Below are 17,991 nucleotides of genomic sequence, written 5' to 3'. Positions count from 1 at the left end.
TATTAATGGTCCTTGAGAAGTTGAGGGAAGACTGGAGGCACAGTGAGTGTTTCTAAAGGTTTAAAATCAGCTGTTTTCCTCCAAAACAGATGTTAGGGGAAATAAGCTCCTCATCCTATGAAGGTCTTAGTTAAGAATCACAGCATCTGTGTTCACAGCTTTGCCTGTTAAAGACAACTCCTGCATGATGAGCATTTAAAGTCGGAAACTAAAGCCGCCTCCACCGACCAATCACCTCACAGCAAATGACCACGCTCCACTTTTCCTGTACCTTCACCAACCACCACCCATTAGAAATAACCTGAAAGTGCTCATTTGCCGAATGACCCAAACGCACCATAAAACCCCTGAGCAGCAGTTTGTGGACTCTTACAGGAAATGAGCGGAGCAGACCCAGAATGTGCTGATCCTGGTGCTGCTAATTGAAAACACTGCCGCCACAGGGTCCCGGCGAACCCACTCTCGCCGTGAGTCAAATTCAAAGGAGACTGGCTGCTGCTGAACCCCTACCATCACGTTCCCATAAACCCAGGGCTTTAGTGGTGAAATGCTAAACGGCCCTGTGTGTACAGTCAGAGCAGTTACAGGGTTTGTTCCCAGTCAACACACAGTCCTTCATTTCTAAATAAAATGCCTCTGCACATGTTTACACCATCAGAAGATGGATTTGTTATTGAGCTACTTATTCTGTAGTGATGCAACTACAACCAGACAAATCTCCTAAGAAGACTGAAAGTTTTAGTTTGAATCAAAGGGAATAAACAAAGTGAAAACATGCAGGCCTGTGTTTAGAGTCCAGTTGGCTCAATGCTGTATTACACTAAACGCTTCCCTCTGCTCATACTCTCTCCTCCCACACACATTAACTCAGTAGTTTCATACAGGTCTGGTTCGCTCGGGGTCACTGCTCCACAATAACAGTGGAAGCATGTCGCGTTTCACCCGGCCCAAACTCTCAAGCTGCAGAACGTGTCCCGCGTGAATTCATCTCGGCTGTGAAAAAAAAAAGATGAAGACCTCCCGCTTTATCAACTTAATGGTGCCAGTGAAGGCAAACAGAGAGGAGAGGATTACTGTCAGGGAGCCTCACTTGAGTGGGAGACGGGTATCAGAGAGGAGATGCTATCCGTCTGCAGAAAATTGCTTCATCCCGGAGGCAGATAATGGGAGAGACGGAGGAGAGCAGAATGCGCCTGCCTTTATGTGTGCTGAATTAGCCTCAGTTCACCTTCCTTATCCAACCGTGCTGTTTTTCTCGCCACAAAGTAGAAGGAGATATCTCACTTTCAGCTGCAGCTGGGCCCTGGCTTCTGAACTCTCTGCGGCTCCCAAACAGTATTATGCAACATCCCGAACATTCCTCCGACTTATCATCCACCCGTTAGCGCTTCTCGCCTCCCAGATCCGTCCTTTCACTCTGATTTGTTCCAACTTTTTTTTTTTGTTTGTTTTTGCCACTTTTTAGTCCTGCTGGATGAACATCAAATATTTCCCCACCCTGTTCCCATCACTCCACCCGCTGTTCCTCCTCTCCCACCCGCCCCAGCGCCTAATTGGATTCAGTTTGCTCCCAGTTGTTTTTCCCAGCCACACGCTCCGGTCGGTGGGGAAAGCTCTTCACTGCACTGGATCCTCCTCGACGCCCAGCAGCAGCAGCTTCCACGGGTTTCCTACAACGCGTGGTGAGTCGGGGTCTGCGCATCGCAGCTGCTCCTCAGTCAAGTCTGCACATGGCAGACTGTGTGACAGCTACTGGCTTGTTTGTCTGTTAGAGGTTGTGCTGTTTCAATTAATTTGCCTGTTGCTCATGTTTCTGTTTGGACTAATATTCATATACTTAATGAGGCCTTTTTCTATTACTAACTACTTCACTATTTCAGATATTGAGCATGATCCTGTGTCATTATTAAGCTGTGGGGGATTCTCATTTACTGTAACTTCCTAATGAAGCTTGGCTGAGTTCAGCAGAGCAGAGGAAAGAATAGAAGGAGCAGAGACGGTCGAGTCTGAGTCATATCTTTCAGCTTTACTTATTAAGATTAAAAATCATTATGTCAGTAGAACAGCCTCCCTCAGTAGAATAATAGATGTATTATGCAGAATGTGCTTATTAGTATAAAATACACATTCTACATATATGACTGTATTTGTTTACTTGAAACATTACACAGTGTAACAAATCAATGCATGTACAAACATGCAATGATCGAAATGATCAAACATTACTAATGCACATTGAAATGAATTGGACTGGTATTAAAGAGCACAGCAGGCTCTGTATCAACCTACTGTGCTTCTGTGTATTTGAGGTACTAAGTAGTATTTAAACTGTTACAGAGGCCAGTGGTGCTTCCAGTCTTCTGGTGGCGGCCGACTGCTGGTGGCAGACATCTGTTCAGGCTCTGTGATATTTGTCTGCTCTCCTCCTCTGCCAGAAACGCTGACGAGCAGACCCCCCCCCCCCCCCCCCCCCCCCCCCCCCTTTTCTATTCAGTGTTTCTGTTCTCCTCTTTCCAGCCCGATTCCACTCTGACTCTCTCTCTCAGCTGCACAAAAGCTCACAATAAGCCCAAGAAAATCCTCAACTTGTGGCTCCCAGTAAACAGAACGCTTCCATTAGTGAAGCTTGAAGTTGAGACAACTGTCCTTATGCAGGACGATTCAATCCAAACATAGTGACAATTAGCACAAATGTTGCCATTACGGTCCATTATTTAGCTGATGCTCACAGTACAGCAGGAGCTGCAGCGAGGCAGCAACCGAGTCGACTGTCTGGTATTCAGCATCTGGACAAACTGTATTTTTGTCTGCCTGCGCTGCAAATCAAGACACTTTATATGACTGTGTCTGCATGTTTGAATGACGTGTTAGGAAACTCATGATCCAACATCTGCACTTGACCTAAAATGGTCTAATTTAACAGTCAAATGTTGTTTTATTTTATTTAATGCTTATATGTAAAGAGCAAATCAAAATGTGTCCGCCTTTGGTGGTTGTTACAGTTCAAGCTCAAGAAAAATCTACTCTTTAGATCCTTGAAATATTTCAAGCTACGACGTTTTTTAAAGGGATGTAGAGATTATTACAGTTGAATCATTTTGTCAGTGAACGCATCACAGCAAACCTCACACTCCATGGCAACAGCTCAGCCTGGGAGACAGTATAGGCCTTCGATTCACAGCAGTGTTTCCACAATAAGAATTAGTATATTTACCTGGCCTCTCTCTGTTTTTGTGACAGGATCACGTCTCAAATCACTTCATCATCATCAGACACTTTAGTTTGGTCTTACCGCTTGACTTGTTGCTGCTGTCAAACCTTAAAAGTTGTCACACATTCCTCTCTTTTCGTTTCCCTCTTCTCTCTCTCAGCTGTGACGCTGTGATGACCTCACTCAGGCTATTGCCGCTCTTTCACTCACTCCTCATCCTGCAAGTGCACATTTCCAACCAGTTAGAAGACAACAAGATCCCCCCCAGTCTGTGCACGGGCCATCCGGGCACCCCGGGCACTCCTGGAGCTCATGGCAGCACCGGTCAGCCAGGAAGAGACGGGCGCGATGGGAGGGATGCTGCTCCAGGGGAAAAGGGAGAGAAAGGGGACAGAGGAGACACAGGTTCTGCATTTCATTTATTCCTTTGTGTTTGTGCTGAATGTCAGGGTAGGACATTTTAATGTCTGCTTTTCCACTCCACCAGGTGAGGCTGGAGTGCGAGGCCTGACTGGAGACAAAGGTTACACAGGAGAGAAGGGGGAGAGGGGGCAGCCGGGAGAGTGTGCGGTGGCCCCAAAGTCAGCCTTCAGTGCAAAGATATCCGAGAGCCGCACTTTGCCCCTCACAGGCAGCGAGGTGGTCTCCTTCGACAAGATCTTACTGAACGAGCAGGGCGACTACAACGCAGAGACTGGACGCTTCACCTGCAAAGTCCCCGGCGTCTACTACTTCGCCGTCCACGCCACCGTGTACCGCGCCAGCCTGCAGTTTGACCTGATGAAGAACGGACACGCTGTGGCGTCTTATTTCCAGTTTTATGGAAACTGGCCCAAGCCGGCGTCTCTGTCGGGCGGCTCCCTGCTCCACCTCATCCCTGGAGACCAGGTGTGGGTCCAGATGGCTCTGCCAGAATTCAACGGGTTTTACTCCAGCACCAAGACCGACAGCACCTTCACCGGCTTCCTGGTGTATTCTGACTGGAAAAACTCGGCTGTGTTTGCGTGACGCGTGCAGAGAATCCCAGTGTGTTTTACATTCTGGGCGAAGAAGAGTCTGGACAGTGTTGCTGGTATGTAACAGATGTAAAGTGCTCATTTCTATAACCAGCTGACTCAGGCCACTAACTCAAACAGCCTTGATGCTATTGTGCTCTTTGATTCACAGTCTTTTCTGTACGGGAAACACAAATAAATCACTTTAGTTTTGAACCACACAGACTCATGGGTTGTCGGGTCGACGCCCACATTAATTCTTCATTATATCATTACCCAGCTGACCTTAGTGTTTGGCTATAGACGGCTGCAGTCAAGCTAGTCTAGTGGTTACTAGTGCAGGAGTTGGGGTCCTTCAAAAGGAAAGGAAAAATGATTTATGGGCTAGAAAAGGAGATAAGTGTTTTTCTCATACTTGTGGAAATTGTGTGAGGGTTCACAAGCCGGAATGTGGAGAAACACCTAGTTTCATTTCTAGCCATGTCGTTACACCTAATATAGAAAGCAATTATTTCTTGGAGCTGTCAGAATTAATGTAGTGGAGTAAAGAAGCAATAGTTTCCTCTGGAGGGAGTATAAACGTCGGAAAAGACTCGAGCATCTGATTGATCAACTTTTTTGTGACTCATTTATTAATAAAATCCCAGTTGTCTGGATTTCTCACTAAAGTCAAAGGCAGCTCACTTCTAAAGCAATTACCGTAATGAAAAAGGCTGGAAAACGTTCATTTTCCACACGCTTCACACTGTTTACTTCTGCTTAATGATTTTCCCAAACGCCCTAAGTGTTCTGACAGACTCACCAACTTCATTTTATCACTTTGACAGGCTTGATGTTCGTCGCTCCTTTTTCTCTGTCTCTCCCGATGGTTTCCCTCCAGTTTGTTTATTTTGCGGCGTGACTGCCAACAGTACCAGCAGTCAGAAGCACAGATATGCCTCAGACACAAGGAAATGTTATTTTCCTTTCACTCGCTGACACTCCTACACATAATGAAGCTCTAAATAGATCCTCATAACGTTTCCCTTCGGGGCAGAACGAGAGCAGCAGGGAGTTTATCAATCTTTCCCTGGCATTAAACGATTATTTCCATTAGTTCACGGCCACTAAACGCTCTCTGGCTCCTCTCAGATGGTGACATCACTCCAGAGATGGGTGGGTGTCTGTTTAGGTCAGGCAAAGAAAGGCACGAGTGTGACGTTTGGCTTAAAATGCAGAATATGATTTTAGAAAAGGCCGAGGGCAGAACCGAGGCCACAGGAAATGACTGGCAACTTCAAGTGGTCCTCGTAAGTAAATGCCCTTTACTTCCCTGTTGTTTCCAGATTCTATGGTACGTTAAGCTGTCATGAAATGATGCAAAGGAAGTCTTCTATTTAACTCCAGCCCAGAAAACTGTGCTCCTGTGTCTTTGTTCATCTCCAACCATCTACTCAGCCATCGCTGTCACCTCTGACATATTACCCGCCCGGTGACAGAGCTTCTGTCAGATTGCCTTCCTCCTAGACAGAAGACTGTCCATCTATGGCTGCCTGATGGCTTCATTGGCTCTGATGCAGACATCATTGACCATCACTTAGCAGAGCCTCTGGGTCTCTTTAATTCCCTGATCGTACCTCAGATCAGCTAAATTCAACAAAATATGTGACCCCCCCCGGCTTAAAGATCTACACATGACCATTGGGCCACATCACTAGGGACTCTGTGACTTGGCTGCCACCCTCTGGAGACAACACAGTCATCCTCACCCTTGTAAGTTTTTCCGAGATGCTCCATTTCATCCCCCTGTGCAGCGTTTGCATGTTCTTTCCTTGTCAAGCTGTGTAATAAACTCATGGCCTGTCTAGGATTTATCCTGCCTCTCGCCCAAGTGACAGGGTAGATGATGGAAGGTTGAACTGACACGTCGTCAAGCAGGGGGCAGTGTTGCATCGCATTACGAACAGGTCAACCGCCATCTGCATGAAGTGCCGCTGGTTTGAGCTTCGGAGCGTCTGGGCAGGATTTCAAGCAGCTGTGTCAACAGTCTTTGAATCCTGAGGTGCCTTTATTATGAATCCAACGGTGGATGTATGTTCATAGCCAGGCAGACAGGGATGCCCGGCACATCAGGGTTAACAGAGCTGCTCAGCGTCACATCATAAGGGATTCCAGTCACTCTATTAGTCACATGCCTGCTGTGATTGGAAGCCGCAAGTTAAAAAAGGAAGTAGTTTTTTTTTTTAAAAAGGACAAGCGCCAAAAACAAAGTCAAATAAAAATGATAAATAAGAACTGGTGAAAGCTAAAATTGAGAAATAAACTCCAACTCAACTGTCATTTAAAAGATTGGAGCTGATCTTCAGTGAACTCATGTTTAAGGTGGATGCAGCGGTGATGTAGTGTTTGTCCTTGAGTGCCTACAGTGACCTTAGAGGTCAGGGTCAACTCCAGGACAGTAGCTAGTAAAAATTAAACACCTTTAAAGACGTTTCCCACCTGCTAAGACTCTAATAAAAGCACAGAATGTGGAAAAGATGTAGCAGGGTCACGATGATGGGGTCAGGTTTTCATAACGTGTGTGCAGGGCAGCGGGGTTTGACATTTTCCCACAGTGCTCACAAACAGAACTGCTGGGATCGAAAGGAGGAGCACAAACCCCCAGAGTATAAAACTGTTCTCAGTTTAATCCTCAGTGCTCGTCCCCTGACATTTAACTTCCTCTCCTCTGTTAACACCACCCTCGATTACAACCGACACATAAACACAGCAGAAGCAGGGCTCAGGGGTCGGCCGAGGATTCCGTGTCCCCCGTTGAGCCTGTGACGGCTTTGATGGCGCCAAATGAGAGAACAAATGACCAGTATGAAAAAAAAACGACATAAGCTTAAAGGTCACTATTACTGCATGAATGCACTAAATTTAAAATGTATTGTAGAATGTTGGTTGGCAGATGTCTGATGTAGTGACAAGGATATTTATAGAGAGAACATTGGGGACCAGAAGACGTAAAGCACAAAGCTCTGGTGTCATGTGATGTTAGAAGTCGTCCCCCTATGACTATTAGACCCAACCCACCACCACCACCACCCCTCCTCTATCCCTCCCAGCCTCCTAGACACAAGAAAGCTGACCTACATTTAGACCCTTTTTGATTTGGTACCTGATTTGTCACTTACATGTATTAAATACATGTCAATTTTGTCTAGTTATGATTCGCCGGGTTTTAATAGTATTTACATCATTACATCAGGCCACCTACTTTTTTAACTTCATAATTGCGTTTAATCATTCTTTTATTGCAATATACTGAGTACTAGGAGATCCATGGATCTGTGTTGAAGTTGATTTTACTGCAGGTCATTTGTCTGAAAAAAAAATGCAGCTAAACCTGCAAGAGCTGTAAATAATAGAAGAAACTGAAAGCAGGTGCATACGCCCATGAGAGTTTCAACAATTGTTTTATTATGAACACGAGATCTGCCAACGGTGTGGCAGCCATAGCAATAAAAACACAACTTACACTCACTTTGTCTCACACTGTGATGGTCATCTGAGCTGTTTTCAGTCTGCTGCAGGCTGTAGTCAGGAATGCTGTTCACTGGTGTGTGGGGGAATGCATGAGGAGCAGTAGAGTCTATAATCAAACAGTCTGGCCTCTAGAAATCATTCACAACCTCATCAAACGGCAACAATCAGACTGCGGCAATAATGCTATCCGTGATGTAGTGAATGTGGTAATGTCACAGTCTGGCAATAATGCACAAGTTATCAGCAAAGCAAACAAAAAGCACAAGGATAAATGGCAGATGGCACTTTTGTTTTCTCTCAGTTCAAACAAAACAAAATAGGAATCAATAACACATTAGTCATAGTTATGCTCTGTAAACCTTAAACACAGATCAATACCAACAAAGCTTCAACAGCAGCACCTTAAAAGCAAAAGCTTTATGGAGCTTTTAAACAAAAGGAATCAGTTTTTGTTCCTACAGTGACAAAGCAAAGAAGAAGCCTCTTATAGATTATGTGGTTGTGGTGACTGTAATCTGCCTCAGATGGAAAACTGGAAGGAGTGCTATCAATAGAACGAGGAAATGGAATCAAACTAGATTTCATCACTTGCTGACAGGGAAAATTATTAATCGCTATCCTCAGATACGGAAATGTTTAAGTTTGGTGCAAAATGAACATAATAAACTTAAAAGGTTCAATATATCCTCTGCATCAAAAGGTGACACTTCTGCTGCGAGTACAGTCATACAGCCGGCGCGTGTGGAATCACTTAGTGCTCTCTCTCTCAGCTTGGCCCCTTAAAACACAATTTTAGACATGATGCATGGTTTAGGCATGGGGGGGGGGGTTCTTATCTGTTACCATGGCTACAAAACCAGAGACTGAAACAGCTCTCAAGGTCCACATTACAAATACTATTACATGAATCTGAGATCCATTCCACCCAAATTACTTCTGATTCTTAAAAGCTATGACTGGGTGCATTTTTTTAAATTTTACATCTGACTGACTAATTTATTAAAAAAAAAAGGCAGCAGCAGCTAACCGTGAATTGCAATCACGGCTTTTATTTAGTAGTGGCCCTGTGCTGCTATGCTTTAGACTGACTAACAGTACATACTATACACAGTATAGTATGTACTGTTAGTATGTACACAGTTGGTATGTACTGGAGTGTGGTATTGGACCACAGCGAGCATTTACCTCTCTTTCTCCTGGAGCTGCGTGCAGAAGGCTCAGGTCTGACACCAGCTTCTTTAGGGTAAAGTATTTTTGAGCTTCCATAAACCCTATGAACCTAAATTAAACAGATCTTACTAACTAACATTGTCTGTGTAAAGAATGTTTACCTTTGTGGAGAAAGTGTAAAACACGAGAACCCAATCAACACTTTGTGACTCTTAGTCTTGCCATTGGATTTGTTTACAGCAAAGAATATCACCAGACGTCAAGTCTAGCTATGGGCTGTCAGAGAGCCCTTAGTTGCTCAGTGGTTCTTCATAGATACACATCCATAGTATTAAGGATCATGTGGCGGCACAGTGGGCAGTTCTGTTGGTAAATGGGCTGCCTCAGCAGGATGTTTGTACAGTCTCTACACAAGCAGAGGTGTCTGCAGGGCAGCAGAACCACTGTTTTGGTACAATCCTGGCAGATCACACACTTCTTCCTGTCCTCCTGCTCCTTCAGCAGACTGAGCAGATTCGCAGCGGGCAGAATTTTGACGTCACCACCTTTGTCTGGCGACCTCTCCAGAGCGGGGTCGGTGCTGGATGAGGATGGTTCTGTATTTGGGAGCTCCTGGTGGTCTCCATCTCCCGCTCTTCCATCCGGTGGGTCCCGTCGCTCCGCTCCTGGATTGCCGTCGCCTCGCGCCCTGTCGTTGTTGTCCCTGTGGAGGTTCGTCCGCAACGCCAGGCCGAGCTGACTGCTGTGTCGAGACAGCTGCTGCCAGAGTCCTCTCTCCAGCAGGTAGAGATTATAGAGCAGCCTCTGTAGGTGTCGTATGTTGCTCCGTGCAACATGCGAGGCGCCTTGCAAAGCAGACACCAGGTGCCGTAAGGCCTGATGGAGCCTACGTAGAGCAGGAGAGGAGTTAATGTGAGCCCAAAATCGCACCGCGGCCTGTCGGGTCAGTCCTGGGTTCAGGTAGGCCGTGGTAGTTAGAGTGACAGCGATGGTGAGCAGAAGACCATAGATGTTCAGTATGAAGATGCTAAGGAACATGTGCACCAGCGAGACCAGTAAGTCCAACAGCAGCTTACAGGGCGACCACAGGAAGGCAGACGTCCCAACCAGGCTGCTGTACAGAAAGGTGAAGGAGGTCAGCGTGAGCTCCAGCACCTTCTGCAGCGGGGTGGACACGGTCTGCATGACGCTCACCGCGGACAGATACACATTCTGAGTGGCAATCAGTGCAAAGTTCACCACGGTGTTGGTCAAATAGAGCACCAGGCTGACGGCGATGCTGCAGCCCTCCACCAGCGAGAGCACGCCTCGACACAGCTGCTCCTTCCCCCGGAGCAGCACGTGCATGGACAGGTAGCCCACCATCTTCAGGCTCTCCAGCAGCCCCTCCAGCGCCAGCGCCAGGCTCCCCGCCGCGCTCACGGTGCCGTGGGCCACGCTCGACGTCGCCTCCGCCGTGGACATCAAGCACACCACGCTGAAGTTGCCCAGCTCCAGGAGCGAGTCGAGGAGCAGGGTGGGCAGGTTGGTTATGAAGCTGATAAGCGCCAGCAGCGTCCGCACCACGCTGTGGACGATGAGGAAGTTCAGATCCAGCAGCAAGCACACGGCGTCCAGGCATTTTCCTACCGTGGAGATGACAACATTCACTAAACCCATGGTAATGTCACCGCTTTATTGACGTTCACTCTCGGACCGTCTCCAGAGCAAAGTCCAGGTCTTGTTTACTTGTTCGAAGGGAACATACTCAAACGCTACATCTTGCTCAGTCCTTGGTGTAAGGCGGTGTTATACGACACCCCCCATTTGGCAGCGCGATAAACCGATATATTTTTAATATTTTCGCTAGCATTGTTCGACTGTAAACACGCACCTAGCATCATAAACACACGCTCCACAAGGCGGATGTTTGGTTTCAAACGTGATGCGTCACTTCCGTTTACTTTCCTGCTTTCGATTTTCCGCACAGAAAGAGTCATTCAACCGTGTTGGTCACTTTATGACAATAAACTATATCACACTGTGAAAACCGGACAAGAGGAGCTACGAGCCACGAAGTAAATTAGGCAAATATGTCCTTAAGGTTTACAACCGTTACCCTGGCCGCCATATTTGTTTTGGTCATGTCACGTGACGTGGTGACGCGTTTCCGGTGAATTTGGCGATTTCACAGAGACATTTATGTATTTGTAACTAATGTTATAGGAATCATAGTCCTCTCTACATTATAAATGACCAGCAACACAGGCCCCTGCTGACACTTTATTACGAAAATAATATTCTGCACTAATAATCTTTTCATGAAGATGTGTTCTTATTTACAAAGCCCAAAGATAGTCACACAAACCGAGTACTGATGAAATAAGTATATCTCTGCATCCACAAGGCCTCTTTTGGTGACATAATTAAAATGTCTAATAGTCTGGGTAATGAAGATGACTGGGTGGTCGCTTGGGGATCCAAACCTTTGGTGCCAGCTAATTCAGCTACTGGCTCATCATGCAATACTTTTGTGTGCACTGGTCCAGTCCTCCAGTGGCCGGGGTCTGACTGACAAATTCTGCTCTGCTACATACTGTAGCAGCAACAAGTTGTGCACTGACAACTTTTACACAAGCCACCCAAAATTTGTCTTGACTTTACAGAAAGTGGTTGTAAGGATAGAATAGGATATTTATTTTTTATTACACTATGGAGAAATTATTTTGTTTTACAGCAGCAAAAAGACAGTAGACAAAAATAAAAACAATATAGACAGAGAACAGGGCATAAGGAATAAAATAAAGTACAAGGTATTGCACATCATAAGCTACACAAACAATACAATGAAGGAGACAGCGTGTAGTTACACATTGTTTCACTGTAGAGCTATATTGTTAGGTCTGTTGGCTGTGAGGAGGAATGACCTGCAGTAGCTCTGTGTAACAGTCTGGCGCTAAAGGAGCTGCTCAGAGCCTCTACAGTGTGGTGCGGGGGGTGGAGGGGTTCTCCATGATGGATGTTAGTTTAATCAACATCCTCCATAGACTCCAGTGTGCAGACCAGGGCAGAGCCAGCTTTCTGAACCAGCTTGTTGAGTCTCTTCCTGTCTCTGCCTGTACTGCCCCCTGCCCAGCACACAACTCAATACAGAACTACTGAGGCCACCACAGTGTCGTAGAAAGTCCTTAGCAGCTGTCTGCACACACTGAAGAACCTCAGTCTCCCCAGCAGGTGGAGGCAACTCTAGCCCCTCTTGTACAGAGTCTGTGTTTCACTTTATTCTTTAGGTGAATGCCCAGGTATTCAAATGTGTCCACAAACTCAATGTCTGAGCCCTGCATGTTCACCGGTGTGTGTGGTGGAGGGAACTAAAGTGAAGTACTAACTGTCTTGCTGGTGTTTAGAAACAGGTGGTTGTCCTCACACCCCCAACACAAAGTCATAGATGACCCCCCCCTGTACTCCTGCATCACAGATGTTGGTCCACAGCAGTCACCTCCAGCTTCCTCCTCAGCAGTGATGGCTGGATGGTATTGAAAGCATTGACCCTCACAGTGCTCCCAGGGGACTCCAGGTGACACAGGACCCGATGCTGCAGGTAGATAGATGATGGTGCCATCCACCCCAATGCCTCGTTGATAAGCAAAATGCAGCAGGTCCAGTGCTGAGCTCACCTGGATGCGGAGGTGATTGAGGACGATCCTCTCCATGGTTAGTCTGAAGTGGTTCGGCTCCTTGGGACACCAGTGACTTATGCTTGTGGTTTTCACAGATATAAACAAGTGTGTATATCTGGCCAGTGAATGTTGGGGCACCTTGACAAATTCAATTGATGTGACAGTTGGTTTCCATATGCCAGAATCGACTTATTCCAGTAGCATTTGCAATCTTTAATGAACAATGTCACTACAAAGCTCAACAGACACACAGTTCACCTAGTAAGTACGTAATTACTATTTGCAAACAACAGGTTCTAGAGCTGTGGTTGGAGTCCAATGTAGTGTAGTGTGTAGTGTGCCACCCCACATTCACCTCATCGCATTTAGGGGGAAACCACTTCATTGATTATAAAATAAAAATATGACAGTTGCAATAAGCAACACTGATAAACGAAACGTTTAAAAGGTTCTTTCTTGGTAGGCGTGTCTCTCTGGAGCAGTGTCTGGAAACATTTCATCACATGTGTTTGTATTAAATGCTGGAGGGTAGCCTAACTTTGAGGTGTGGACCTGGGCAAGCCATTGTTCTTGTTGTCAGACGCATCCTGTTATCATCTAAGATCGATGGTTACCTTGGTTCCTCATGTTCTCTTCTGCTGTACCTAATTTTAGTTTAAAACCCCTAGCAAACACTCTCCTGCTCCAGTGCAGTTCAGGTGATAAAGCCTGGTGCTCTGTGCAAATGTGTAGTTACAGTCTTTCATGATATCAGAAGAGAAGTGTCCGCCCTCAGCCTATCGGCAGTGACCATCCTAATTCTGCACCTCCTGACAGTTCAGTGAGCAGCTTAAACAGATAAGAAGGGGCTTATCTATAGTCAAGTTAATATACATCATCAATATCTTCCTATTTCTGATTATAGGTCGTTATATATATCGAAGATTCTTTCACAGATGTGAATGTGAGAAGTGAAAACACTTGCTGTCATATTTTCACGACCTTTCATGCCAACACCAGGTTTTTCCGCCCCACTCTCCCATTACTTCAGCCACGTCTGTCACAATGAAACAATCATGAATAATCTCAGCCGTGTTTCCTTCCTCGCCTTCGGCTTCATCCTACTGAACTCTGTTTTGTGTGCAGGAGGAAACCTTGTCTGATATGATCATGGGAAATCCTGTTGCGAACCCTTGGACACTTGACAAACAGCATTTGTTTAAGTCCTTAACGATACAACAGGGATAGCTATAAAAGGGCCTGTGCATCACTCCTGACGGTGGGCATCTGGATCGACTCCTTTTATGGCCTCTTACCTTCAGCCACTTGGCCGCTTCCTTTGTTTGTTTTCCTGTCAAACCCATTGCTTCAGTGCTGAGCAGTTACAAAAGGCATGCTTTCATCAGCTAGTCTGTAAAATAACCATGCCTGCACTTGTGAGTTTTCTTCAGGCAGCATAAATTTTTATGAATATGTCAGTTTTGTGTAGTGTTTCTTGAACTCAGACCCTAACATCGCAAATATGATGCAGGAAAAGGTCGCACACTGAGAAATTGACACAGGATGAGTTTGAGACGGGAGCGAAACTAACCAGCCCTTCGGCATGCTTCCTACAAAGAGCTGAGATCTCACGGATGAATCATTTACAATTGGGCTTCACCTGCTGGGTCACTTCCCTCCTTGAAAGGTGACCCACCCTTCCGCCTCGCTGCTTGCTGTTCCACTTTGCTTCCCTGTGTTAGCTGGGGGGGGGGCTCCAGATTGAGATACGCTCATATTTAGCTGAAGCCTGCAGCGTCACGCTTGAAGAATAATGTCTTGGCAGTGCTGACATACACATAACCCACAACAGCAAACAGACAAAGCACCTGCCGCCTGCACTGATTGGACCATCAGAGTGTGTGGATGGATGGTGAGAACAAGATGACAACTAGTCTGAAGCAAAGTCCAGGTCAAATGGAGCCGTGTCTGTACAGAGCAGTCTCACCACAGTCTTAGAAATATGTCATTGTGGCACCGTGGGGGGAGTTTTGTGATGTGTTCCCATATTCTGTGGTTTATTTTGGGAATTAGAGTTCAGATCCTCAGTGGTGACTTTGGCTTCAAGCCAATGCATGCAACATATTTACATTCAGGGTAAGTCTTGTCGTGTGTGTGTGTGTGTGTGTGTGTGTGTGTGTGTGTGTGTGTGTGTGTGTGTGTGTGTGTGTGTGTGTGTGTGTGTGTGTGTGTGTGTGTGTGTGCATGCGCGCTCTCTGGGAAAACACAAGCTCCGAGCCGTCGGGATCGCTGGAGTCAGGAGCCAGAGCGGGACCCCGCATTCCACAGTAGCCCTGCACCTCCGAGCTGCTGCTTCTGCTGCCAAGTGGGCGACGGAGGGCCAAAATGGGAACCAGCATAAAAGCATAAAAGACTCAGTGCAGCATAACTGGAAGTGATGACCATCCTAGGGTTGTATAAATAGGATGAGACTGTGGAGGTCCCCCAGCGTGACATTCCTGTTCTTTGAGTGGTCTTCTCAGGACCTCGTCTGTGCATCTGCAGGATGTGCACCAGTGCGCAGGCAGTAGCTGCTTCCTGCTTTATGACTCACGACAATATTCTATGCAGCCCGCCCAAACCCATGATGCTGTGTCGTTCTCGCTGAAATCCATTTTAAAGGTTGCTGTAGAATCATCTTTTGTTCCCCTATTGCTAATAATTTAGTCAGTTCAGAAGATCAGTTAGAGTTTGATCAACTTTAGGCTTGTTTTTCAGTTTTAGGGTCTTTTCTAGTTAGTGTCACTGTAAAGTCTCCGTTACTCTGTTACATTCAAAAACAAACAAAACTAAATTCAACTAAGTTGATACCGTAGGAATGGATAAACTAGCAAAAAGCATTTGGAGGCAAAGAAATGGAACATTCTTGACTGATCTCAACATCTCAAGTGTTTCATTTCCATTTAAATGAGATGCTGCCCAGAGGATAAATGTCAAAAACACATCATCATTGTTTTACATATTTAAAAGTCTGGCCCAAGCAGACATAACAAGTTGCTTTGCTGAAGTCATCAACGATTTCAGATTTTCCTTCTTTCCTCCATGCTGCCAGGCTAAAACACTGACGAAACATGTCAGTGGGTGGACGTATCATGATTAATGCCCCTTGTTCTATATAATCGTCATGGGAAGCAACGCGACATTCTCGGCCACAAGTGTCTCTTTGTCACCACTGCTGTTGTCATGACGGAGTTTAGCAGCAATTCAGATTTCTCTCCCACTCTTTAGCGGAGCCCCCTCACAATCCCAGTACACGCCGCCGAGCCCCCTCGTCCTCTACAACCACTCGCACAATGGCCGCCTCTCATGCCGGGCAGGCGGTCCCCCCAAAGCGGCCCGCTGCCGGGCCTGGCCTCGGCGTCTCGGAAAGAATGACTTGCCCTCCTCCCCTTCCTTCCTTCACGCTCGCAGGTTCACGGCGCTGTGAACCTGCGTGAGATAAACAGAAGCCGTGCGCAGTCAATCACAGGGGACGGTCCGGGGCAGAGTAAGCACAGAGTCCGTGCGTCAGGGGGGCAAAGGCTTAAAAGGTGCCGAGTTCAAGGGTGAAGCCGCAGCCATTGTGTGGTGAGCCTCATGCGTCCTTTTTGTGCAACAGCTTTGATTTTCTATATTACTGTTCCTCCTGTGGGCTATGAGGTCGGCAGTAAAGGGTCCAGAATCACCTGATGGTGAAGCCACTCAGCGCTGCCGGACTTCACTGATGACAATGACACTGACAATGTGCTAAAGTGCTTATTACATATTACTGAGGGAAATCATAGAGGAAGTGGCTGTTTCCAGCCATTAGAAGTCCCCCATGTTGCTGATAACATAAAAAGGACTAACTAACAATATGGCAGAAGATTTGATGTCAGAGGCCTGAGCTTTGGCTTCATATTCACAGTTTGTGTGAATCTGTTTCTTTTTACATATTGTCTGATAGGTGTCCAGTGATTTTAGCATTTCCATGTAAAGGCTGTGCTTTTCCCCTGTCAGCGGTTTGTGACTAATGATCTTCTAACATAGAGTATTCCAGAGGTCTGCAGTTGCTGGGAACACTGTGGAGGAGGGGCGGCCGTTTTCCTGCCCGTCCGTGTTCTCATCCAGTCTCACTCCCAAGCCCATTACCTCCAGGATGTGTCGTATTAAATAAAGGGGCGCGAAGGGGACATTTTTGCAATTAGTCTACAAGCAGTTTTGAGCTGTGTTTATCCACAATTTTTATTTGTGTGTTTATATACAACCACACACTTCTTCCACACCCAGGGCTTAACGTGTGTCCTAAGGGTCCAGCCATAAATGAAGGACCGAGGCAGAACAATGCAGTTGTTTTGGGAACAACTAGTTCTCCACTATCAGTGCAGACCATGAGGACCCCAGGAAATCAATGCATCAACACAGCGGTTTACAGCCTTCTTTACGCCCATATGTAATGAGTTTCTTGTTTTTTTCTGTAGGTTTGAGATAGACGCTGTAAAACAGACAGGAACACATTTCACGGGAACCTCACTGAAGAAACTCCCAAATGCTGCTATGCGAAGCTCATTGTAAGCAGCTTCAATTGTTGCTCCTTCTGTTGTCGGGATCCAACAGTTCGGTCCGGATGTTGTGTTGACTTTGTGACAGCACCAGGTCCGGTTAACACAGCAGCGAGGCAGACTTAAAGAGAGTGGGAAACGATAGGATGTGTTATCGGTATTCATATTTCAATCAAAAGAGTGTTCGTATCTCCAACAACATCCCTCCTGAGAAACTAGGGAGGGAAAGAAACAATGACACGGGGACCTGCATATAAAAAACGCCCCTAGGTTTGATGTATTACAGTCTTTTTATGTTTTAACAACTATTGTGTCTTTACTGTCGGACGCTGTGTAGACCAGTGTAGCATCAAAGAGGTCTGGAAACCGGACATTTAGTTTACAGAAAAGATAAAGATGTCCTACAAAAACAACTACAGTATCTAAAGAATATAGAACATATAAAAATAGAACAATAAAATCATAGAAGACTGCAAAAAGAGAACCCCTGAACTACTATTGTAAGCTCTGGGCTGGTGGTTTTCCATTGCACGGTTACAAACCATCAGGGTACATCCGTGTCCAACTTCCCAGGCTGACAGTCCCCTTAACCTTGTGTTTGATCAGCGCAGGTGGTCGTGTGTCCAGTGTCACGTCTTTTGTCCTCCTGCCGTCTCGTAGTCTGACGCTGTACACAAACATCAGAGCACAGCAGGACAGGCAGCCATGAAACTCTGAGCAATTTTAGATCACACATTGTGTGGGGAGTTTTAGCTTAAAACAAAAACTGAATAATATAATGCAGCACGTGCACCTTCATAAACATGCACATCCATATAGTTGGATTCGGACAAATAACTATTAACGTTTCCTGTTTTAGTCCAACAATAACAAACGTTCCAGCTTTGTGAATGGTAGAGATAATGGAG

General features: G+C 46.1%; 2 protein-coding genes across 2 annotated transcripts; one reads left to right on the top strand and one right to left on the bottom strand.

Annotated features, from left to right (window-relative positions):
- The first annotated feature begins 1,166 nt into the window (after positions 1-1,166).
- Positions 1,167-4,811, top strand: c1qtnf5 (C1q and TNF related 5). The gene is made up of 3 exons (XM_029171210.3): positions 1,167-1,682; positions 3,372-3,616; positions 3,699-4,811. Exons 2-3 carry the CDS (start codon positions 3,385-3,387, stop codon positions 4,217-4,219), a joined length of 753 nt encoding a protein of 250 aa, XP_029027043.1. The 5' UTR covers positions 1,167-1,682; positions 3,372-3,384; the 3' UTR covers positions 4,220-4,811.
- Positions 4,812-7,627: 2,816 nt separating this feature from the next.
- On the bottom strand, positions 7,628-11,005 carry rnf26 (ring finger protein 26). The gene has a single exon (XM_029171209.3). It carries the CDS (start codon positions 10,543-10,545, stop codon positions 9,196-9,198), a length of 1,350 nt encoding a protein of 449 aa, XP_029027042.1. The 5' UTR covers positions 10,546-11,005; the 3' UTR covers positions 7,628-9,195.
- Between the last annotated feature and the right edge of the window lie 6,986 nt (positions 11,006-17,991).

This window comes from Betta splendens, chromosome 13, assembly GCF_900634795.4.
Source record: "Betta splendens chromosome 13, fBetSpl5.4, whole genome shotgun sequence".
NCBI classification, from domain to species: Eukaryota; Metazoa; Chordata; class Actinopteri; order Anabantiformes; family Osphronemidae; genus Betta; species Betta splendens.
Note: the sequence above shows the minus strand (reverse complement) of the source record. Positions and strands in the feature narration are given on the sequence as shown.

Excerpts from the sequence above, each read along its gene's own strand:
- c1qtnf5 (XM_029171210.3), top strand. The coding sequence starts at position 3,385 with ATGACCTCACTCAGGCTATTGCCGCTCTTTCACTCACTCCTCATCCTG. Across the intron at positions 3,617-3,698 it reads AGGGGACAGAGGAGACACAG|GTGAGGCTGGAGTGCGAGGC; the intron begins GTTCTGCATTTC and ends CCACTCCACCAG.
- rnf26 (XM_029171209.3), bottom strand. The coding sequence starts at position 10,545 with ATGGGTTTAGTGAATGTTGTCATCTCCACGGTAGGAAAATGCCTGGAC.